This window comes from Dryobates pubescens, chromosome 6 (assembly GCF_014839835.1).
Source record: "Dryobates pubescens isolate bDryPub1 chromosome 6, bDryPub1.pri, whole genome shotgun sequence".
Classification (NCBI taxonomy): Eukaryota; Metazoa; Chordata; class Aves; order Piciformes; family Picidae; genus Dryobates; species Dryobates pubescens.
This window is the reverse complement of record NC_071617.1, coordinates 46,299,337-46,324,543: the sequence shown is the minus strand read 5'-3', so window position 1 is coordinate 46,324,543 and position 25,207 is coordinate 46,299,337. Positions and strand designations below refer to the sequence as shown.

Here is a 25,207-nt window from a genome sequence, read left to right as displayed (position 1 = left end):
ACCCCTCCCCAGCTTTGTTGCCCTTCTCTGGACACCTTCCAGCAAGTCACTCTCTTTCCTAAACTGAGGGGCCCAGAAGTTTCTCCACCACTGCCTTAGTCCATCAAAACCCCCAGACTTTAAAAACATGAAAACCAACCTGGCTTCTTAGAAATTTTGTTTAAAACAGGCCTGAGCAAAGTTGGTTTTGTTTTGAGCCTCCAGCTAAGAAAACAATGGAAATGCAGTACTGCACGTGATAAGCTCTAGATGCTAGTTAAGCTATACTCTAAAAACCACCAAATGGAGATGATGCTGAAAATCCTCAGCTAGCCTCACCCCATTAAAGCAACTGAAGTTTTGCCAACATGTCCTCACTGCAGCTGTAACCAAGGATTTAAGAGGTCCATTGATGTTTAAAACTGTCTCCAGGCTACCTGAAACTGGAGGCCCAAGATCTCTGCAGAGCCATTGGGCATTGTTTTTATTTGTTTTCATTTGTGCATGAATTTCTTTGAAAACACCCAGCAGAGCACTAGGAAGGTATTGTTTTTAGTCTTCAGAGATGATAGTGTGCTGTTATGCATCAAGGACACTCAAAAACAAAGCATCAGATAAAAGGTACCAGGAGATTTACAATGTTTTTATCTCCAGGCTTTTCCAAGAATAAAATGCATTCTGCACAGAGCTTGCTGCTGCTGAGACATCTCTCTAAGTTTGGCTTGTCATCCCAGAAGCATTAGCACCACCATCTTCAGACAATTTACATGTGTGCATGTGTGAAAATGCAGCTGGATTCTACCAGCGCTGAGCACCCAGAGGGAGGGCGGTCATTACCACTACAGGGACAGCTGGGACCTGGCCTTGAGCCAAGACCTTGCTTAAAACAATGAAATTGCAGTCAGACAGAATAGATTCCACATCCCCTTCTCTGGGAGAGAGTGGATGGGCTTGGAGTTTTATGGCCCGAGTTTAAAAGTAGTCCGTGCATTTGCTGTGCTGGGCAGCACAGTGGACAAAAGCACCTTCTGCTATCCAGGTTTCACATCATATTATTAACAACTATTTATGCAGCTGCAAATATATGATTCCTCTTGCTTGAGCTCTCTTCAGCAGTATCCTTCCCTGCCTGAATGAACGAGGTTATAAAACACAGTAATTATAAATCTCATTGAGTGCCTTGCATTCAAGGGCGTGTTCCCCCCAGGCATTGCTGTGAAGAGTGTTACCTAGGAGACCTAGGAGGCTGTTACCTAGGAGACTGATAAACAGAATTATTCTGACCCAGTAAGCTTGTTGGAGGGGAGAACATTTGGGATGCTGACCTGCTGCCGTGGCACAGTGAGTGCATTTTTCTCATTTCACAGCAGGGCAACGCTGCAGTGCAAGGCAAATAAATTCAAGCATTCTCCTGAAGCATAACTTACGTCTCACTGGCAAGAGCCGGCTCCCAAAAGATTCAGAAAGGGAGCATAGGGCAGCAGCCACAAACCAGACATCCTGCTGACTGTCTACACTGTTGCAGTAGCTTTCTCTGAAGGTTTGGTTGGCATAACCATAAATACCTCAGCCAAAATAACACAGTACCAATAAACCCCGTTCTTAAAATGTTCAAGTCAGGCTGTGCTGGTAAGACAGGCTAAAAAGTGGCAGCTGGCTGCTCTGCCTTCAACTGCTACACATGGCATGCTTCAAAATCATCCCTTCCCCAGTGATCTGATTGTAGTCAGGATCTGTATGGGTGCTTTCCTCGGTACTGAGGGGTTTGTTACTGGCACCAATTGTGATGCCCTGCAGTTTGGGAAACTACACAAAGCGCTGCAAGTTCCCAGCTCTCAGAAGATAGCTGTAAAAGCTGAGCAGTCTTATGCTGTGGAGTGGGGAGGCAGGGAGAAGAGTAGAGAAGGCACTGCATAGAACAGCAGTGAACACAAAACACGGCTCCTGCAATCCATTTTCTCAATTACTGTCAGTGCACAAAAGGAACACAGTGCTATGTGCTAGCCTAGGCAGTTGCGTCCTTTTTGTCCTCAAGTAGGAGAGGGAGAGGAGGTGCAGAGCAGTCTCTCCCAGCAGGTGTGCAAATCAATTGAGTTTAATTAGAAACATCCTGCTGAAAATGTAAATGTTTTACAAGTACATCATACCATCAGGGGCTGCTGCTGAAGCCTGTGTTTTGTTGAGGCTTTAACACAACAGCAGCTGAAGATGCCCCTCTTCCTTGCCTCGATGTCTCCAGTGCTCCCCAGACAAGTCCAAATGCCAGGTACTGCATTTTGGCCACAACAACCCCATGCAGTGCTACAGGCTGGGGTCTCAGTGGCTGGAGAGCTGCCAGGCAGAAAGGAACCTGGGGGTACTGAGTGATAGTAGGCTGGACATGAGCCAGCAGTGTGCCCAGGTGGCCAAGAAGGCCAATGGCCAAAGGCCAGCAGGAGCAGGGAAGTCATTGTGCCCCTGTACTGAGCACTGGTTAGGCCACACCTTGAGTCCTGTGTCCAGTTCTGGGCCCTTCAATTTAAGGAGGACATTGAGACTCTTGAATGTGTCCAGAGAAGGGCAACGAGGCTGGAGAGAGGCCTCAAGCACAGCCCTGTGAAGAGGTGAATGGTGAAGTGAAACTAGATAGTTCTGTTGCTGAAGCAAGTCCCTTTTGCTTTTATTTGAGAATACCAGCACCTTTTCTCAGTATACAGTGCCTCTGAAACTGGAATGCAAATATTAGCATATAAAGCAAAGTACCTTAATTGCATGCCAACAAAAAACAAGTACTGACTGCTATCTTTTTACTAATTTATTTTGTTTTTTTTTTCAAGTATCCATCCATAAAAGCTCATTGTATCACCTTGAAGTCTTAAAGAGTTACAGACATGTAGCCAGATCCAGACAAAAACTGCTTGGTGCTTGGATGATTAAGAGGTTTTTTCATGCTTGACTTCCAGAAAGATGACTGCTGTGCATGTGTCTGGTATGGTTATTGCATGACAATTAGCAGTTGTTCCTCTGCTGACAGATGTCCACATCAAAAAGTACTGATGTCTCCTTTGTTTGCAGTTTTAGAGATACCATAATCAAGTAACTGAGACCATCTCCAAGGGATACTGTCCTTTGCACTAGAAGCACAGCCTCATTGCCTAGGTTCATGCTGGGGAAAGCCAGATTGTGAAATGTTATAGCAGATGATTTATGTGGAGATTTTGATTATTTTTGCCTGTACATAATCAAAAATTACACTTAATTCTGTGGGTGGAACTCTTATGGAGGATAGATAAGCAAGCTGTGTTTCAGCATTTTGTTCACTAATGAACTAGTTCAACAATAGAAAAGAACATAATAGAATTAACCAGGTTGGAAAAGACCTTTGAAATCATTGAGTCCAACCTATCACCCAACACCATCTAACCAAATAAACCATGGCACCAAGCACCCCATCCAGTCTCTTCCTAAACACCTCCAGTGATGGTGACTCCACCACCTCCCTGGGCAGCACATTCCAATGGCCAATCTCTCTTTCTGGGAAGAATTTCTTCCTAACATCCAGTCCAACCCTCCCCTGGCACAGCTTGAGACTGTGTCCTCTTTTCTTGTGCTGGATGCCTGGGAGAAGAGACCAACCCCCACCTGGCTACAACCTCCCCTCATGTAGTTGCAGAGAGCAATAAGGTCTGCCCTGAGCCTCCACTTCTCCAGGCTAAGCAACCCCAGCTCCCTCAGCCTCTCCTCATTGGGCTGTGCTCCAAACCCCTCCCCAGCTTTGTTGCCCTTCTCTGGACACCTTCCAGCAAGTCAACATCTTTCCTAAACTGAGGGGCCCAGAACTGGACACAGGACTCAAGGTGTGGCCTAACCAGTGCTGAGTACAGGGCACAATGACCTCCCTGCTCCTGCTGGCCACACTGTTCCTGATGCAGGCCAGGATGCCATTGGCCTTCTTGGCCACCTGAGCATACTGCTGGCTCATGTTCACCTGGCTGTCAACCCGTACCCCCAGGTCGCTTTCTGCCTGGCTGCTCTCCAGCCACTCTGACCCCAGCCTGTAGCACTGCCTGGGGTTGTTGTGGCCAATGTGTAAAACCTGGTATTTATATTGTTTTAAATCTCATGCCCTTGGACTCTGCCCATCTGTCCAGCCTTCAAGATCCCTCTTCAGAGCTCTCTTACCCTCTAACAGATCAACTCCTGCCCCCAGCTTGGTGTCATCTGCAAACTTACTGATGATGGATTCCATCCCCTTGTCCAGCTCATCAGTAAAGATATTGAACAGGAATGGGGCCCAGCACTGATCCCTGGGGGACACCACTAGTGCCTGGCTGCCAGCTGGATGTGGCACCATTCACCATCACTCTCTGGGCTCAGCCCTCCAGCCAGTTCCTAACCCAGGTCAGAGTGCTGCTGTTCAGGCTAGGGGCTGACAGCTTGGCCATGAGTTTGCTGTGGGGGACGGCGTCAAAGGCCTTGCTGAAGTCCAGGCAGACTACATCCACAGCCTGCCCCACATCCTGAAGTGTGTACCCATCACAGGGTGGCATTGCTCATGTGGACTGCTAAAGAAGCAAGCGAAGGGAAATGAAGAGTTTGTAAAGAAAGAAAGAACTTCACATGAACACCTTCTGGTGAACAAAGTTGACAGATTCTCTTCCTGTGCAGCTATAGCACAGAACATGTCTCAAAGCTTCTTAAAATGTCACAGACAAAATGGAATTATTCAGATAATTCAGGGGGAAATGGATGTTTTACATTAGTGCTGAAAAGAATGCAGTGCAAACTATGACCTAAATAAATATTTTTGCCTGTAATCCAGAGGCCTGTCCTCTGGCATTTCTCTTCCACAGCCCACTAAAGTTAAAAGGAATCCTTACATGAGGGTTGTTGCCCGAGGTTCCCGTTGCAGAATGAAGTGCTGTGCCTGGCAGTGTGGTTTTGAAACATTTGCTAACAGGCAGAGGTCTGTGGGAGCAGGCATAAGATTGGCAGGTGGGATTTAACAGCAGGGATTTTGTGCAGCTGCCAAAAATCACAACCCAGATGCTGGAGCTGAACTCATGCTGCCTGGTAGGAAGGATGTTCTGGGAAAAAGAGGCAGCCAGCAAGTGTCTGACAGAAGAATTTCTATTCGAGCCCAGCGCTGCCTAACCTCATCCTTCTCCTGGGGTCGGACAAGTCACAGCAGTGTCTATGAGACAGTGCCTGGCTGGTCATGGACACAAACTGTAATTTTTCATTATGCTGCAACCAAAAGGTACCTCACCAGGTCAGACTCCTCTTTGTCTCTCCAGAAACATACTTAAATCCTCTAGTAACTGCTTTTCCTTCTCTCTCTGTCTGTCTTCTCTGCATGAGCTATCTTTTCTGAGCTCCCTGTTCACCTCACTCACTCACTCACTCACTCATTCTGCAAGGTACATTTTCATTACTGCTCCTCAGAGACCATATTCTTCCCAAGACATTGATCTTCTGTCCTTTATTCTCCATCCCTGCCCTGTTGGAGGTCCTTTCCCTCTCTGAAGAGCACTAACAGCGAGAGAGCAAGCCTGCATGCATTGAAACAAAGAAGAGCACAGCAGAAGCCCACTTGTCTTTTACCCTTCCAGAACCACTCTGATCAATAGATAACTAGGACTAGCACTGTATCGGGGCACTGAGGCATCCTCAAACCAACTGCTGGCTAACATGCTCCCACAGTCATTAATATGAAAGATCTGGGCAAAGCCAGCAGCCTGCAAACCAGGCCAAGCACCTCACCCTTTCTGCCCAAAGGAGGAATTTCCTAAAAATACATGTCCTGACATACCACTGAGCCACATGGCACAGTGAGTGCAAGCCTATTTTCAGCCTGCTCTGCAGGGTGACATAGCTAGTTACACCTCCTCCCCAAAATGGCACGTCAGCAGGGCAACACTTGCTGGTGGACCATCAACACAGCCTCCTGTAGGAAGGTGCTCTCCACTGGAATTCCCTGTGGAGTGATGGCATGCTCCTGCGGAAGGCTGTGGTTGTAGGAAGCATCCCCAGACATGCTGGGTGTAACCGGGACGGCTGCTTTCTACCCACTGATGGAGCAGTGGTACTCTGCACGTCTCAGATGGGTGGATTATGGGCTGGGAAGGAGAGAGCAATCAAAACTAATTCTAATCTGACCTTAAGAGAAGCTCTCTCACTGGATTTTACGCCTGTCTTCTGCATACCTTTTCTAGCTGCACTGAGCAGGACAACGGTGGAGCAAGGTATGGCTTTTGGAGGTAACTGGTCGCCTCCTTCCAAACCATGGCTGCTTAGCAGATTCTGTTTTTCCAGCTCTGAGGCTTATTGCAGAATCCTAGGAATGTTCCTGTGCTTCAGATATCCCAAAATAACTGCTCTAAGCTCTCCTTGGGGAAAAGCAATCCTTAGAGCAGCCTCAACTCAAATTTTTGTACTGAAGCAACTGAGCTTGAGGGAGAAAACTTGTCTTTGCCTCTAAGCCGCTGGCTCCCACGGGAGAAAAGAGCATTTTGGATGCTCACAGTAAAAAGTTTGTGTGTCAGGTCACTCACTGTCCAAGGAATTGCAAATACTTTGTTCTCCTAATTTGTGTCTGCTGCAGATACCCCAAGCCCTACTGCCATATTCCCTGCAAATCCACTAGATAGCTGGCAGCTTCAGTAGCCCAGCCAGAGGAGCAAATCTCTGGCTGTGCAGTGGGATCGTGGCTCCTGAGCACCAGTTAGGAGCTGACAACTGCTTTGCAGGTTTGTTGCCCACTCTTTTCCTCTCCAGTTGCCAGCCTTCCTTCCTGCATCCAGAGACAGTGGAGCCCTCACCAACCAGGTGATAAGTGATTCTCTGACACTGAAGCCATCCCTTGGACACTTCGAGTGGCCGTTTCCTCTCTTGGGGAACCTGCGCATGTCCCTCATCATCCAGGGACCCGACCTGCTAGGGTGTTTGAGGTCACTGGAAGGAGCAAATCTGATCCACTGCACAGCACAGAGATTTTAGTCCATTAGCAGGAGGGCTGGTGCTCCGCTTCTCAGAGGTGGATTATCCTGATTTCCAGGGAATCTGCTGCTCCTGTTTATCTGTGCCAAGCACTTGCGTTCTTCTGCTGCGCTAAGTTATTCTCCCTGTCGCTGAGGTACTCATTACCACATTATCCAGGCTCTGTTCACGTAACTTAAGAAACCAAAATAAATCCCTGAAAGACAAAACCCCCTAGCTCTTCCCTTATTCCTTCTCTAAAGTGAAGAGAAGAACCTGGTACATTTCTCAAACAAATTGAGCATCTGGGGTGGTTCAGTAATCTCTGGGGAATAAAACTTGCATCCAGGCCTAGAGATACTGTCCTTGGCCTGATCCCTCCCTGCAACCTCTTGCTGAGCCCCAACCTGATCTTCCAGACAGTTCCTGGCTTTAGTTGTGGTTTCCCATCCACAGGCCTCAAGGATACCACTGCAGCTCTACTAAGCAGTATTGTTCTCATTCTGCACTTTGCTCTGAGATCAAAATAAAGCCTAGAAATTGTAGGAGTCAAACTGGTCTACAGCTGAGCTCATAAATGGTATTTCAGGAAGTGCCCAGGGAACAGTCAGAAGGGACAAGGAGCGGAGTGACTCTCCTCTTTGTATTTCAACCTTCAAATGCTGTTTTTCACAATCAAGGAAACCAGTCATAGAAAGTTTAAATTCTGTGCTATTTAGGCTCCCTGCTATTGTGCCAAAGACAAGACAGAGTGACAGAATAATACACTATATAAAATAGCCTACAGTACAATAACAGGATATGTTGCCTCCTGGTACATAAGGCACAGCTGCATGAGCAGGGGAGAAAGAGCTGGTAAGAATTCCAAGTTTTCTGCACGCTGTCTCAATACACTGAGCTTGCCACAGTCACAACAAGTAAGCAGAAGTCCCTTCTTGCCAAACAAATGGGAAACATAAAAACATCACAGCTCTCCAGTGTCACTGGGGCTTCCATTTTACACTAATGTTATGTGCAGTATTTATCCAAAGTCTTTAATTATTTATTTTCTCAATTAGTTTCTCTTTTGAGCAGATAGGAGAAAATCCTCTCTGTAATTCAACAAAATCTCTTTGTGCATGGAGACTCATGATTTATGAGAGATTTTATGTTAAGAGACCGTAAGGAAACATGCTCCTTATGGGATCAGAGGCACTGAAGCAGAAGCCAGAGGCACTGGCTGGACCACAGCAGTGCATTCCTGCCCAGCTGGCTCTGTGCTTCCCCAGAAGCTCAGCTAGCTTAGCACGCAGCTGCGATACTGCACTCTGAGGCTCTGGCTGTAGTTGTGCAAAGGATGTCATTAATAACAGGCTCTCCCAGAGACTGCCAGTAATGGAAAACTGAGCAAATTAAGATTTTTCAAATATCTCAGCTCTCCTTTCAGAAGACATCTGCTGTAATCTGCATTGGCATGCTGTGTGCGTCTGTCGGACGTGTCTTTGCTGTGCTGCGCCCTTCCTCGGAGACATACTAAATGTGGTGCTTGCTCTAGTGATCAGTTTTGTGAGACTGAGGTTCATAGAGCCCCTTGTCAGAGCTGAATGTAGGAGAACCTGTACATGACTCAGACTAGGTTGTACAGCGAGTGGAAGAAAACACGCATGGGAAATACGCAGATCAGCCTCTCCTTTCTTGCAAAGCAGTGGGTTAAAAATTAGGGAACGAGGCAGCATTTGTACTGAAGGAAACCTGGGCAGACAAAAATTCCCTGTTCAGGAGGACAGTCATATTAATTTGCTGTCCAAGCCTTAAGCCTATACATTCACAAGGTTTTTGCAGCAACCTATTGTTATGTGCGGCAGAACACAGGCTCCTGCTTACTATCAAAAGAGACAGAGAACTGTTTCCCCCTCTGGGGGTGATGGGAGTGCTTAACTGCTGCCCTAAATTCCTTAAAACCTGTGGTAGAAGTCAGCATGCACCCCATGGGCACAAGAGAAGCAAGTTCTAAAACCTCCTCAGCCTTAGAACACTTAGACCCAGGACTTCTGCCTCTCAAAGCTTTTCCCTTGCCCCTGGCCTTACTCTTTGAATTGTTCCTGAGTAATGGCAGATTATTTGATGCAAAATGCATTAGCAGCCAATGAAGCACAGAAACCACTTTCTAGTGAAGTGCTTTAGCCAGCAGGTTACCTGCTGCTTCTTTCCAACATCCTGCATGTATGTTGCATGCTTTGTCTCTCTTGCTGATGCTGCTGTCTTGATTCTGCCCTGGGATGTATATAGGCTGAATCTCACTAATTTCAACAAGGCTTTCTGCCAGGGAAGCAGGTAGAGCACATAACAGAATTGGGACCTGAAATTATAGATTATGTATTTTAAATTGCTATTTATTATTTGCTTGGGATATTCTCATAGTGCATGTTTTATAGATGACACCATGAACTTGAGTCCTAGTTGGGGCTTCTGTGCACTCTACTGCAACATTACTATGACAACTGGTAAGGTCAGGACTAGGAGAAAGCTTGCTTTTCCTGGGAGAAGAGCGTGCAAAACAAATACTACATTTAGTTAGTCTCAAACCTGTGGTTAAGGCATCCTGTTAAGTTTTCTTGCTTGCTTCTTCTTCTCTATATAGGTCCCAGCAAAGGAAGAACTGTCTAGAGAATATTCAGAGTGCACCAAACAGTTCTGCTTTGAATGAAACTTAAGTGACGACAATCCAACAAGGCAGAAAAACTCTCCGTTCTCCCTAGGCTTGTATAAGTCTCTATGAAGAGATCAGAGCCTCCTGGTTTGAAATGCTGCCTTAGGGTTTGCTTTTTATGTCAATAAATGTTTTATCATATATAAGCTTCAAACATGGTGCAAACATCCCTGGTAACATTTGATGAACTCAAATAGAAACAGCAAGTCTGGGCAGAGGGCAGAGTGCAGCTCAGCACAGTGCTTCCCTTCTGCAGTGGGAGGGGGGATCCCATTTCTTTTGGTCTTCACCACTTTTGATCTTTTCCTTGTTTTGCTTTGTCTTCCCTCCCTCCCTGCCAAAGCTACATCAGTATGACTGGTAAAACATATCCATGTGCCCAGGTCTGTGGCAGGCTTAAGACCTCTCTGTCTTCACGCTCAGACAGTCTGCCTCTCCTGGTACCTCCTTGCAGTCTTATTTCTTTTCTTGCATTCTCTTGCCTTTTCTTGCCTCACATTCATCTCTGGCACATGAAGCTGCTGCAGTGAAGTTTAAGCAGCAATCTTCCACCAGACCGCCTTTGGTGCCTGCAGTACCAGAGCTGAAATCTCCAGGTTGAACACACTGAGTTGAAACCCACAGGCAGTGCACAAGTGTTAGAAATCATGATGCAAATTCAGGTTTTTGCTTTTTCTGCCACCTTCCAACTCCCCCCCTCCTGTGCTGTTCTTTTGGTTTTCCTTTCCACATGCTGCATTTCGCAGTGGCCCTGCCTGCCTTCCCTCTCTTCCTTTCTCCTTCCCCTCCTCTGCTTTATCAAATGCAGCATTTCAGTGTCGCTGACTGACAGGGAATGCAGCAGCTTCAGCTGATGGAGAGGGGGGAGGAAGAGAAGGAAAAGCTGCTCTGACAAAAGAGGCAGCAGAAACACTGAAAGATGAGCTTTCCTCCAGAACTGGATCCCAGCCACCCATTTAGGGCAGAAAAAATGGATACCATCTCTAATTCAGTTTGTTTGGTGAGCTAACCTTGGCTGCTCCATGTATTCTTACAAATGATGTATTTTCAGAGAACAGAGCTCAGAGGTATAGCTCTTCTTCGCCATAACCTGGACTGAATCAGCAAAATGGGTGATTAGCTACCCCACCCACCACCAGCTGCTCTGTGCCTAAGTAGTAGCACAAAAACTCACTTCACTGCTTAAAAAAAATCCTGACTCCTCAGAAATTCAAAGGTCATGAATGCAGGGAGAGAAAAACTGAGCTACTGGCTAGTTAACATGTCTGTCTGTATTCTAGGAGACCTAGAATCTCCAGGGTTAATCTTTGACATTTTCCAAAATAACTCTGCTATTTCAGGGTGTATGCAGCAGCTTTTGCTTACAACTCATTCTCGTTGCTAAACAATTACAGAAGTGCATGTTGCCCTGTAGCAGTGTGGATTTTTCTGTTACGTGAGCCTGTTATCACCGAGTGCCAAATGCATCTTGAAAGGCTTCTCTTAGGGTTCTGCTGAGTAAGCACACTCTTGAACAAGCACTTTCCTGCAGTATGCCCTTGTCTTGCCACTGCTGATTACCCTCTTACTAACCACTAGTGACATGTCCACTCTACAGATTAGAGTAGGCAGTAAGGATACCTGATTTACACTGAAACTGATTAAACAATGCTCTAGCAGAAGCCCAACAGCAACATCTGCAGTCTTATTTCTTCTGGAAACTTCTTAGGGTGAAAATGCTCTGCTCAGTTGAGAAAGGCATCATAGACAGCCTCACTTTGGAATTTTGAGTCCCATGCAAATATGAAAGAGACAACTTGTGTTTAAAGTAATTATTAAAATCAATCTGTGAGCTATAAAGTCTAATCAGATTCTGCAAGCATGAGACCACCATGCAAACAAAACACAAAGCAGTCACCCAGGAATGAAATAGATGGGTTGGGTTTTTTTCTGGGCAAAGGAAAGAGCAAGTAAATCTGTGCCACCTTAGTAGAAGGAAACAAGGATGCCAAGACTCAGGATAACTCCCTGCAGTTCATCAGGTGTTGGAACTAAACATTTGCAAAGGAAGTTTTGACTCCAACCTGTATCTGAGGTTTATTTTGTAGTGTTCCATAATGTATTTTCTGCACTATTTTCTGGGAGTCTTATAAGCTGATAACCTTTAAGGACGTTTTTTTTCCCCCAGTACTCTGAGGGAATAAAGGCAGAGATCAGAAATTTCATGACCACCTGAAAGCAGACTTCAGGTGGGGCTTGTGCTCACTTTCTTTATTAGTGGAAATTGAAGACAAGGCACTTTTTTGCTCATCTAACTTAAACTGAAATGTGTCTCTCCCATTCTAAAACAAAAATAGCCTCACTCAAGTATTAATTACTAGGTATCACATCACTGAAGGCATGGAAGCCTAACCCAGTGTTACCAAAGAAGTGGTTTAGGTTTTGTTTTGTATGTGGAGAAGGTCAAAAATACCTTTTAAAAAGCTTCCCATATGCATCCCCTGTTCCCTGACATTAAAGACAGTAAATTCAAGAGGCCAGCTGCCAGCACCCTAGATCAGCAAATCAATCTGGCTATCTCCCCTCTGCCGTCAAGCACCAGCTCTGCTATGCCACAGTCTTTCACTGCAAAAGAGATTCTTCCAGTGCTTTCAGCACTGTCTTTTCACAGTCTGCCTTGAAAGCACTACCTTCAGTACTCTGCCTCTGTCTACATGATCTGAAGTATGCCTTCAGACCTAAAGAAGAAAATTAAATTAATTGGCAAAAGTTACCCTCAGACCTTGCTGAGTGAATGAGCCAACATCCAGGCACTGTACAGCTGTATTAACACAAGCAGCACAGGAAATGGTAGTGAATGGTGGTGAATGGTGCCACATCCAGCTGGCAACCAGTCACTGGTGGTGTCCCCCAGGGATCAGTTCTGAGTCCCATCCTCTTCAATATCTTTATTGGTGATCTGGATGAGGGGGTTGAGTCAGTCACCAGTAAATTTGCAGATGACACCCAGTTGGGAGCAGGTGGTGATCTGTTAGAGGGTAGAAGGGCTCTGCAGAGGGACCTTGACAGGCTGAAGAGATTGGCAGACTCCAACAGGATGGCATTCAACAAAGCCAAGTGCTGGGTGCTGCACTTTGGTCCCAACAACCCCATGCAGTGCTACAGGCTGGGGTCAGAGTGGCTGGAGAGCAGCCAGGCAGAAAGGGACCTGGGGGTACTGGTTGACAGCAGGCTGAACATGAGCCAGCAGTGTGCCCAGGTCGACAAGAAGGCCAATGGCATCCTGGCCTGCATCAGGAATAGTGTGGCCAGCAGGAGCAGGGAAGTCATTGTGCCCCTGGACTCATCACTGGTTAGGCCACCCCTTGAGTCCTGTGTCCAGTTTTGGGCCCTTCAGTTTAGGAAAGATGTTGACTTGCTGGAAGGTGTCCAGAGAAGGGCAACAAAACTGGGGAGGGGTTTGGAGCACAGCCCTGTGAGGAGAGGCTGAGGGAGCTGGGGTTGCTTAGCCTGGAGAAGAGGAGGCTCAGGGGAGACCTTGTTGCTGTCTACAACTACATGAGGGGAGGTTGTGGCCAGGTGGGGGTTGGTCTCTTCTCCCAGGCAACCAGCACCAGGACAAGAGGACACAGCCTCAGGCTGCACCAGGGGAAGTTTAGGTTGGATGTTAGGAAGAAGTTCTTCATAGATTGGCCTTTGGAATGTGCTGCCCAGGGAGGTGGTGGAGTCACCATCACTGGAGGTGTTCAGTAAAGGATTGGATGTGGCACTTGGTGCCATGATTTAGTAGTCATGAGGTGTTGGGTGACAGGTTGGACTTGATGATCTCTGAGGTCTTTTCCAACCTTATTGGTTCTATGATTCTATGAAATGCCTGTGCATGGCTAGTGAAGGCCTTGTGATGTGCTGTGAGCCCTTGTTATGTGCTGCCCACAGCAGCTCTAAAGCAGAATGATTCCCACACACCTTTTGGGTTGGTTTTGGATCTTTTACTATTTATGATAAGTTTAGGTTTAAAAAGAAGCCTGTCCTCACTGCTCCTTGGGGCCTGACTCAGCACTGACAAAGGCGTTCCTTGCAGGTACTCACCATCTTTGGAGGGAAAATGCCCAGGCAAACCCAGAAGTGGCAGGGCTAGCCTGGAGGTGGCAGTGGAGCGAGGCCACCCTGTACACAGGTTTCTGCCTGGGTTTGACAAAAGCACAAATACAAGCCAAGGAAAGACAACAGAAGCCAGCCCCACCCTCCATCTTCTAGAAGGAGAAGATGAAACCCTTAATCACATTCCTGCTTGCATTTATACTGATTGCTCATCTTCCTGAGATCTGCCTTTATGAAATTATGCATGCACACCAAGCAGATGAGTTTCCATAGAAACTCAGGAACTGAACTTTCATTAGAAAATCTTTTTTTTCCCATAAATAAATAAATAAATAAATAAATAAATAAATACCCCGCCTTCCAGCTACAAATGCAAATTGCCTGTCAGTGGGTGGCTTTCTGAATTTATATATAATTTTTTTCCTTTGCACTGTAGGCAGATTCCAGCTGGACCTACATAGCAACAACATGCAGGCATTGTTTATAGCGAGCCAGACTCCATGGGGAAATAAGAAATTCAGTAGCAAGGAGAAGCTCTCAAGTGCAAATACCTCAGGGAAGCAGAAAACTGAAGTGCTCAGTGCTGTGTCTTTGTGAAGCTTGGGGATTGTGCAGCCTCCAGCTCTCAGAAAATTCTTGTGATTTGCGAGGAGCAGGTTGGGGAGAGGGTGAGAGAGGAAACCTAAAGCAGGAAACTCCTGCACACAGCATTCATGATGTTCAACCTGTCCTTTAAACATCCAGCAGCATATTTCTGCCAGCTCAGTTAAGCCTCACTGGAAAGGCTGACACCATCTGTCACAGCTCACTGGGCAAAGGAGTAGGTCTCTGCACTGGGGGTTGAGGACGTTGACAGGGCCTCAGTTGGAGAGTGGGTTGGCCACATTCTGACCTCCACTTGGGCTGTGGCCTGAAGCTCCACAGCTTTTTGTCCACTCCACATGGACATCCAGGTCTGTAAGCAAGAAGGGGACATAGAGCTGTTCCTTGTCAGAACAACAGGGGAGCAGGAAGATGGGCACAGCTGGGAAGGGCCACAGACCCAAGCAAGCCTTTGTCACTAACAGTTATGTATGTAAGCAAGGAAGAGGCAGAAAATCTTTACCTCCTTCAGCCAAAACTTTAGCCCTGTACTCCTCCCCAAAATCATGTAACAGTCTTTCACTCATGCAGTGTACTGCAGCATCAATTCACCCTGGATTTGGGGATCCTGAAATCACCCTTTCTGAGGGTTCACAGGTGATTTTTCAGCTGAAATGGCATGCTTGAAAGTACTGAATACCAATGAACAAATGTTCATCTGTGCTGTGCTTACTGGTGCACATCAGCTTCAGTGTCTCCCACAGGTAAACACTACCTGGAGTTCGTGTGTAGCCTCCTCCTGGTGCTGCAAAAGAGCTGCAAGGGACCTCAAGCACAGGCAAAATAAATGCAATGGCTCCACACTGGGGGGTCATAGGGGATAAAGTCATGCCAGCCTCTGGTGCTTGCCCAACAAGGCTGTTGGGGCAGAAAAGGGAGCTGTGCTGCACAAGTGGTTTACAATAAGATGGTTTTCACTGCAGCATTGCTGAGAGGCATGAGATGTCAGCCATGGAGAGAATTCCCCTCCTTGTTGGAGAGGTATGACGGGCAGCAGCTGCATGGTCTCATTGGCTCTTGTGCCTCCAGGGCCAGCAGCCCTCCAGGAGCTTCAAGAGGCTTGATGCTGCGTAGGCTCAGAGTGAGGACAGCAATGGGTCCCTGGCCACCAGAGAGCACAATCAGCTCTGCTTGGTCGGTGCAACAGGAAGAGTTTTGAGGAAGAGTGGTTTTGTGGTTGAGGACAAATTTGAACTGAGATAGGTCCCATCTATTCTTGGCTCTGAAGCAGATTTGCTATGGTCACACTACTTGCCCTTTCTAAGCCTCATTATCCCTGTCCAGTGAGTGACTCAAATTATAATTGCACAAATTCCTTCTAGTCTGTTATTACATGCCTGTGGTCATCTCCAGGCAACTACCTCCGGAGAAACTAGCCTCTCCCATCAGGATACCTCTGTGTCACCTGTTCTGCTCACAAGAGGCCCTGTTGCCTGTCATTTTCCAATGGAGAGAGAAACCTAAAGCATGCAAAGCTAGGCAGGCAACCTGAAGTGTTGGCTGCTTCTTCCATAGGCCACACCCAGGTGAAAGTGATGGGAAGTTCATCCTGGTGTGTGCACCTTGAGGAGGAAGCAGAAGATTGCCACTAATAGGTTGTGTCCTGCAAAGCCCATGTGGCCATCTAGGCTCAGTATGGTTGACTGAGGTGTAATTAAAAGGGAGCCTGGCTCATTAGATGCTTTGTGGGTTCAGGCACAGCCATGCAAGCCCTATAGGAAAACACATTCTTCCTACCACTTCTTTCATCCTCCCCCTCCTGTTCCTTCCAGATGGTTACACCCACTTGTGTCTTTTCTTACCCTAAGGACAGCTTTTAAAACAAGGTTTCTCCATCCTTCTCCTCCCCCACACTGCTTTAGGATCTGCATTGGAGTGCAGGAGGACAGAGGGCCCCAAGCTGTTACATACAGCCTGCTCCTGGAGGTCTGGAAGCAGAAGCCACATCACTCTATTCCCATTTGTTGAGAAGAAAGATCTTTCTATATGTTTGGGATGCAGGAGCTGACAGACTTTACTTCAGATGTGCTATTAAAACTATGTGTATTTTCCTGGGGATTAGAGGGAAATGTAACCTGCTCAAGGAGAGAGGGATGCTTAAAGGGCCTGGAGCCTCTCCTCTACGAAGCACCAGTGTGTGCTCTCCCAGTAACATGTAGCAGGAGCGTTTGCAGAGCTGGAGCACTCCCTGCTTTGAAAAATGTTTTCAGAATGGTTCTTTTAAATTACACATGACAGTCAAAAAAGGCAGAGCTTAACAGCTGAGTGCTTCTCTTCTCCAGGAACAGGCACAGATCCATACCCTTTCCTAGAGGTATTTGAAAGGCCTGTAGACATGGAGACTGGTGACATGATTTAGTGGGGGACATGGCACTGTTAGGTTTACCTTTGGACTTGATGATCTTAAATGTCTTTTCCAACCTAAATGACTCTATGATTCTGTGGTTCCTGAGCTTGCACTTGCACATCTGCCCAGCTTGCCTGGGAGCTCAGAGTACTCCATTTTTTCCTCAGTTTTATGCTGTTGTTAACTGCTTGTCACTTGTTTATTGACAGGGCCTGGTGCTGAACAGACTAGGACGGAGGGACCTGGCCCAGAAAGTCCTCAGAGATGCCATCCAGATCCAGACCACCAGTCACAGTGCCTGGAACAGCCTTGGAGAGGTCCTGCAAGCTCAGGGGAAAAACGAAGCAGCCATTGAATGCTTCCTCACTGCTCTGGACCTTGAATCCAGCAGTCCCATCATCCCGTTCACTGTTATACCCAGGGAGCTCTGAAGCTTTGCTCTGCAGTTAAGCACCTTGATTCTGTGGGCAGACACCAAAACCAGGCAAATAAACAAAGAAAAAGCCCAATATAAAAGTGCCATTGTAACCTGGAGCTGGACAAAATAATCCCAGGATGGAGCTCAGATCTGCATGCTTAGCTGAGACAAGCCTAACTGTAGAAGAATTTGCAACAGGCAGAAACAGAGAATGCCTTTTTCTTCCACAGGTGCCTGGCTAGCCTCCTGTTCTAGTTAATAGCAAGGGTTATTTCAAAGTGGTTGTTCAAGGTGACTGTCTGTAGAAAGATCATGCTAGAGCACAGCTGTTCAAAGCACTTGCACATTCCACTTTTCATTAAAGATAAAAAACGCAAGCCATGATTTAAAGCTCAGATTTGCTCTAAACAGAGGTAAATGCCCCATCTAACTTGACCAAGTTTTACTTGAGCATGAGGCTGCCTCCATACAGCTCTGACAGGATAGGAGTAACAGTGAAACCTTATAGACATGCAGTATATGCCATTCACAAAATTATTTCAGCTGGTTGGATAATCCTTCTTCCTGCCTTGCTTTTATGTCCTTGCTTATTATATTTAGTCTGGCACCTGCCTAGACCAACTTAAACTCTTTATTTTTTAATTTTCAAGCCACTGTTGCAGTATGATGCACAAGAGCAGAAAGACTCAGGACCAAATCAGTTCTAATTTGGACTAGTATTAAAAACGTAGATGCATCTCCAATTACATAGTTATTGAAAGGCCTTACATGAAGTAGCTAATTATAAACTCTGAGCTTCATTCTTATTAATCAGTTGTTGCATCACTTCTGGTGAAGACTATGGTGATTACCAGTATATAATGGCTGACCTCTGTGAGTTACTGCATTACCCTCACTCTCTACAGCTACCTGAAAGAACATGGTAGAGAGGCTGGTGCCAGTCTCTTCTCACAGGTAATTAGGGTAGAACAAGAGGGAACAGCCTCAAGCTGCCACTGGATAGGTTTAGACTGGACATAAGGCATTGGAATGTGCTGCCCAGGGAGGTGGTTGAGTCACCAACCCTGGATGTGTTTAAAGGTGGTTTGGATGTGGTGCTTGGGGATATGGTTTAGGGGTGAACCTTGTAGAGAAGGGTTATTAGTCGGACTCCGTGATCCCAAGGGTCTTGTCCAACCTGAACGGTTCTGTGATTCTGTGAAACCATTCCTGGCACAAAACGTTTTCATATCCATATTTGCATTATATAAAAGGTGGTAGCAGTCTCTTAAGGGAAAGTCTGCTGAAGGCAGTAGGTGTATATATGAATTACTGATTTCTTAAAACCAAAGCTTTGCATTGTCTGTAGAAATTTCACATGAGCGGTACCAAGCGGAGCCTTCAGTGGAGCAGGATCATTTTGCATATCATATCAGATGTAAGAGTGAAGAGCACCTAATCCATGCAGCCTCCCTATGGCTGGGGCAGGGGAACACAGCTGGCATCCCCCCTGCTAAGCTGCTCCGTAGCTGTTCTTGGCCTCCTGGCAGTAAGGCAGAGCTGTACCCTGACACACAAGCGCTAGCCCCATCCAGACCAGTCCTAAGAAGAAGATAATGCAGAGATGAGCTGCGGGCATTTTGCTGCACAAAAGGCTGGGGCTCTGTGTCCATTTCTGTCCAGAGATTTGTGACTGTTTCATAAGCAGGTTTGCACTCAGACACTATAATTTTCCAAGTGTCATGATCTGCAACTAGTTCATTCCAGAAATAATAATATCCTCAGGCAACAAATGACTAGGGGCTTTTACTTAAAGAGCCTGAAGAGCTGCTAGCAGACTTGAAGTCAGCATTGTTTACAACGATTTGGATATCTGCAGGCTAATGGAGAGGTGAGTCCCCAGACCACACCATTGCAGAGCTCCTGCCCCCAGCCTCCCCTGAGGTGCTCGTGCAGAGGGAAATACATTGCCTTCAGCTTTCTCTCAGCACTTCCATACCAGTATTTCTGTTTTCTCCCTTTAAATCAGTGCAGTAGCCCAGCTTATTCATCTCTTCACCAAGGGATTTGGAGTGAAAGGAGCCCAGCCTTGAAAGGTCCTTAGCCCATGAGGTCTCTGGCTTTCCAGTGCTACACAGGCATCAAACTGGGCTTTTTAGGCCAGAGGCAGGTTTCCAAGGAGACACTGTTACCTGGACACATTTCTCATTTGCAATAGCAGCAGCAGCAGAGGAAGGAGTAGGTGTTAAAGTACCAGAATTAAATTGGTTTCATGAAGACAAAAAGACACAGCAGAGACCCATTTTGTTGCTCTGCACTGCAGGTGGGAAAGGGGGAAGGCAAGGGGGAAGAGATGTTATTGACATGATATGTAAATTGTTACCGAGGTGTTTTAAATCCAGTTCCACAGGCAGATGCAATCTGACTTAAGTAGATAGATGAGAGATAGATAGATGGATAGGTATTATATTCCAATATTTGTTCTGCTCCACAATTCCCAAGGTGGGGAAGAGCCTTCTGTTTAAGACACAAAAAAGAGTCAGTGTGGCCCAGCATCACTGCTTCCTTGTGCAAGGTTTTATCTGTAAAGCGCTGCCATAGCAACTCCTGTGTACCAGACAGCTATTTGAGTACGAGCTATGCAACCACCTTGGCCACTGAGGCACTGCAGTAAGAGGTCTGTAACATAGCTGGTCTGTGACCTGGCAGGAGGGTGCCTGTTTCCCAGCAGCAGCTGAAAAGCAAACACTTACAGACCCATTTACTTCTGCATGCACAGCTTGTAAACAGCCACCAGCCCATCACATTTATTACCATCAGACAAACCTCATCTTGGCAATAATCAGGCTTCCCAGAGCAGTCATCATCCCAGAAGAGGTGCAAACATGCGGGAGTACTTTGAGTGCATCGACCAGCCGAATGCTGCCAGGGTGGTCCCATGTTTGTTGTACGCATAAATGAGTGTTACTGGCATTGGAATTGCAGTCTTGAGAGCCTCTGCACCTGGTGTGACAAGGCAGACATACATGAGTAAATGTCATCAGCATCAATAGGAGTTACATGGGTAAGGTACCCCCTCCCAGCACAGCACCACTGCCCTGCATCAGTTGCAAAGTGCATTTGCATGCATGCTGGACTCAATCCCAGAGGATAAGAAACACCTGTTGGCTGGAGGGGTGGTATGCTGACGTGAAATTCTCTGTACAATGCAGGAAACAGCAGGGTTGTTGCAGTCTTTCAGGTGTTTTGGGGGTAGAGCCTCTTAGCTACGTTTCTTATTAGTGCTCACCAAAACAGAAGCCTTCCCACACTTACACTCTACCTCTGTTCCTCAGCATGGACTTTGCTCATACTTCCAGGTACAGAAAAACAAAGGCAACTACTTCAGAGAAGCCTCTGTATTGTAGTATTTATTTAGATAGCAACACTGATAAATCTGAGACACTTACTTCCCTGAGCTCAGTAAATACTCCCTGTATGGCAGGGAGCCTGGCATGTTTAATGCTTATGGTTTGAGACTAAGAACATACATCCCCTCCCTCATATAATTTTGACATGTGATAATAATTAACAGAAGTTTGGGGAACAGTAAGTGGAATATCAGTTCTCTTGAGTTTTAGCACTGACCTGAGTCCAACAGAGTTTTCTCGTTAGTTTAGAAAGAGGAAGGGAAAAAAGGGTATCATTGCCCAAAGGATCCAGGTATACACTTGGCTCCTCTTGTTCCACTACAAGGTTGTTTTCCTTTGTGTTGGCAAGATGCATACAAAGGAAAAATTAGCTCCCGTTTTTCTGTTGTGTAGTAAAGGAGTAGTATTTTCTGTTGCCTTTGACCAACCAGAAGCTTTCTATACTGTCACAAAAATAGAGGGAGAAGCCCGACAGGCCAGGGAACAACTCCCCTCCCTGCCTTACCCTGTGTAAACTGTCATTAGCTGCGCTGGAGTTGTTGGTAGTTCTGAGCATTTCCTCCAGCTAAGGATCTGCCCACTGCTGTACTGGTTCTGTACAGGGAGTACAACAGAGCTGCCATGTCCCTGTGCGGCTCAAGTACCCCAGTTTGTTTCTATTGGTAACAGTTCATGCTACTGATTATCACAATGTTTCAGAAGTGCTAATTATCTTTTCTGGGTAATGACTAATAAATCCAAATGGAGAACAGTCCTGGAGGGTGTTTACTTTAAAATTCACTGGCTGAGTACCAAAGTAGGAATAGGACTGACTGTTGCAGTTTGAACTACAGTTATTGCATCCCAAAAAAATGTTCAGTTTTGGGATTCTTGGTGAAGAGCATCTTTGGCTATTTTATTTTGTTTTACTGACAGCAGAGTGGGAAACAATCCTTTGCAGTGAAAAGAGATCACAGCCAGGAGATTTTTTTCCAGCCAAACCAACAGGAACTTGAGAGCTGCAATTCGGCCTAGGAGAGGAAGGCTTCCCAGAACAACCATGCCACACCAATAACTGCCTCTGAGAGAATTGTATTACAGGCATATTGGATAACTGTGCAATGCACATGTGTAACTCAGACCAGCTCTCCCTTCCCCAGCACACTTGGCTAAGGAGAGCTTCTTCATGCCCAAAGAGACAACTGCAGTTGTCATCTGGGTGCTCATCACTGCCCTGGTGCCTGGCTCTCACCTGCAAGGTTCAGAGACTTGTTGGCCAGCCCCCCCCTTACTTGTGCTGGTTTAACCGACTCTCAGGCAGTTCTCTTAGCCTGGCTCCAGGTGACGGTCTCCCTAACTGTCAGGTTGTTCTTCAGAGCAGGGGGATACCAGTGCATGGTCAGAAAATGAGTAGTTTTCTTAGAAATGGGAAACTGAAAACTACCTCAGTTCAGTGATGTTGGCAGGAGGGAAAGCAACCGCTGACCCAGCAGCTGCTGAGATGATTCCTCTGACTTTACCTTTAAGGTACTGGCTCACACCTTCAGCTCCGGCAAACCAAGGCGTGTTCCCAAGGAACTGGGTGCTAAAAGATCCAGCTCATTTCCCCACAGAAACATTCCAGTCCCTACCTAAAAGTCACTGAAAGATGTGACCCTGCACTGTTGTAGAGCAGCCGATGACAATACAGACAAGAACCATCCTGAGCCAGTGCACACAGGTCCTGAGCTTCCACACACACAAGGGTTTCCTACTCACCACTTGACTACTGTTAGTTAACAGTTGTTGGGATTGGGGTTCCATGTAATAACTTTTTCTTGGTCATTGTAAGATGTTTTCACCAGATTAATAAAATTGACCCTGTGGAAAACAAAAAGTGCTCCTCATGTTTCCTGCCAGTTTCAGATCTTTTCATGTATTCATGCCACAGATACTTTGAGCATTATGAAACAACCATTTGTTGTATTAACTGGAACTTGAGTGCCTAGCAAGTTACCAGTTGCAAAGGGTATTTTGGCCTACACCCTGTAGTTCATGGGAAAATGGAGAGTGAGCATGCTAGCAGCATGTTTTCAGGGAGGAACCGAGCCAGGAAAAAGGAGTAATGTAGCTTCAGATGTTTGGATTTATGGAGATTTAAGCAAGCATCTTGCTTTTCTTGTGCTTCTTCCAGTAAAAATAAACAAAGGTAGTGTGAGAAACTCCAGCATGGAGGTAACAGGCAGATACTGTGCTGTCAGGTTTAGGGACCCACTTTATTTTGCCTATAATGCCATCTTTTTTTGCTGCAAACAGTTACTCCTGTTTGTGCAAATAAAATGTCTCCATTCAAAAGCTTCCAGAGCATTCTTCACATTTACACACTAATCTCTTGGCAAGCTTCAGGAAGGCCTTCTTAAAAAGCCAGCACCTGAGCTTCATACTCAAATGAGATTAAGGAGAGGGTTTTTGAAGAGTATTTCTTCATAGCTATGGCTACTTTGGTTTACAAGTGTATTAAGTACAACTCAAGCTGAGCCAGGTTCCTCTGTGGCAGTAACAGAATTAAGTCCTTCAGCTCTTAGTATAAAATCTTAAAAACTGGAAATTGAAGTGAACAAAATACCAACTCTGACCTTTTCTCCCTTTTTCCTACGATACAGACAGGAAGCAAAACAGTGGTGTGGGATTCCTGTGGGGATGGAGGGAGAGAAAAGGTTGCCTTGGACCCTCCAAACAGAAGCATAGAAGTGAACCCCAACCATTTTTCAGCCTCTCTTATGGAGACTACTTGTTGATAGTAGGCTGAACATGAGCCAGCAGAGTGCCCAGGGGGCCAAGAAGATCAATGGCATCCTGGCCTGTATCAGGAATAGTGTGGCCAGCAGGAGCAGGGAGGTCATTCTACCCTGTACTCAGCACTGGTTAGGCCACACCTCGAGTCCTGTGTCCAGTTCTGGGCCCCTCAGTTTAGGAAAGATGTTGAGTTGCTGGAAGGTGTCCAGAGAAGGGCAACAAAGCTGGGGAGGGGTTTGGAGCACAGCCCTGTGAGGAGAGGCTGAGGGAGCTGGGGTTGCTTAGCCTGGAGAAGAGGAGGTTCAGAGGAAACCTTATTGCTGTCTACAACTACCTGAAGGGAGGTTGTAACCAGGTGGGGGTTGGTCTCTTTTCCCAGGCAACCAGCACCAGAACAAGAGGACACAGTCTCAAGCTGCACCAGGGGAGGTTTAGGCTGGATGTTAATAAGAAGTTCTTCATAGAAAGAGTGATTGGCCATTGGAATGTGCTGCCCAGGGAGGTGGTGGAGTCACCATCACTGGAGGTGTTTAGGAAGAGACTGGATGAGGCACTTGGTGTCATGGTTTAGTTGATTAGATGGTGTTGGATGATAGGTTGAACTTGATGATCTCAAAGGTATCTTCCAACCTGGTTTATTCTATTCTATTCTATTCTATTCTATTCTATTCTATTCTATTCTATTCTACTCATCTTTGCTTCCATCCCAAGGCCGGTACATTGCCTGTTCTCCTCTCTGCATCACATGGAGGTTTAATATTCCCTGTATGTTTAAATGGGAAGAAAAGACTATTTCCCCCTCATTTTTGTTGAGAGGTGGTTTGAGTACTCCCTACCTTTAATTCAGAATCTCTCCTTCCCTTGCAGAGAAATAAATTATATTTCAGTGGTTCTTCTGATGTGATTCTCTTAATATTTTTAAATAATTGAATGTATGTTAATACATTTGTTATTTCTTTTTAGTAGTTGATTCCTACCTCTGCTTCTGTCTTTCTGCTTCAGAATGGGTAAAAGCAACTCAGACATTTATAGTATATTCCTGCCCCGTGTTAAGCCCGGATATTTAGCAGTCCTATAAACAGCAAGTGAAGAGAAACATTGCTGCTGCCCAGATACTCACTTCCACGACAGTCTCTTGACTGTGAGGTTGTTGTGGTGTCACCAAAGCGGCAGCGCTGACCACGTGCTATGTTTAACCACATCCCTCCACAGAGCACAGAATCAAGAAGGTTGGAAAAGACCTCAGAGATCATCAAGTCCAACCTATTACCTGATACCTAACACCTCATGACTAGCTGTCACTAACTAATGATGTCACATCCCAGTCAGATGTGCCTGAACTAGTCTTTGGAACAAAGGAAACATTTACATATAACCTACTGATCTTTAAAGACTGGTGTGAGAGAAACCAGATCTACTTATTCGGTGGCCATTAGCACTCACTATAGCATTTAATTGAGCTTGGGCTGTCAAGGCAGTTTCCTCTGCTATGTTGTCTCCAAAACAAGGAGCGGTATCTCCCAGCCAGAAACATTCCTACAGATCTACCAACTGAAGAGCAAGATCCAAAGGTTGTTTTTTTTTCCTCAGTGCTCCAAGTTAAGCAAGTGGAGGAAAAAAGCCTAACAGGTTATTCCCCTGCATGTGCAGAGCTTCTGTTTCCAGCTCTGATCTCACTCAGAACTGATGTAGCTGCTGTGATCATCTGGCTGATGAAGAAGAGGAGTTGGTAGACAGAACATCTGAATGTTATACAGTAACATGGCAAGCATTGTAGCATGTCCTATGAAAAAGCAAAAGAGCAACAAAAACTGTAAAATAGGAGACCTTTTCCTTACTGAAAAGCTCTCACAGAAGCAAAGCCCAACTTCACCAGGTTTTCTGACAGAAACATGCAAATAACCCAGCCTGTGAGCATAAGAGAGTTTAAAGCAGGCTCTCTGAACATAATT

The 25,207-nt window shown here is 46.1% G+C and overlaps 1 protein-coding gene across 2 annotated transcripts in view; it reads left to right on the top strand.

The window, feature by feature from the left end:
- Positions 1 to 19,544, top strand: part of TTC7A (tetratricopeptide repeat domain 7A) — a 235,259-nt gene extending 215,715 nt beyond the window's left edge. For both annotated transcript variants that reach the window (XM_054162437.1, XM_054162436.1), the window contains one exon: positions 16,904 to 19,544. In XM_054162437.1, coding sequence (XP_054018412.1) covers positions 16,904 to 17,125 — 222 coding nt within the window. In that variant the 3' untranslated portion in view covers positions 17,126 to 19,544. The remainder of the gene's footprint in view (positions 1 to 16,903) is intronic.
- Positions 19,545 to 25,207: the final 5,663 nt, after the last annotated feature.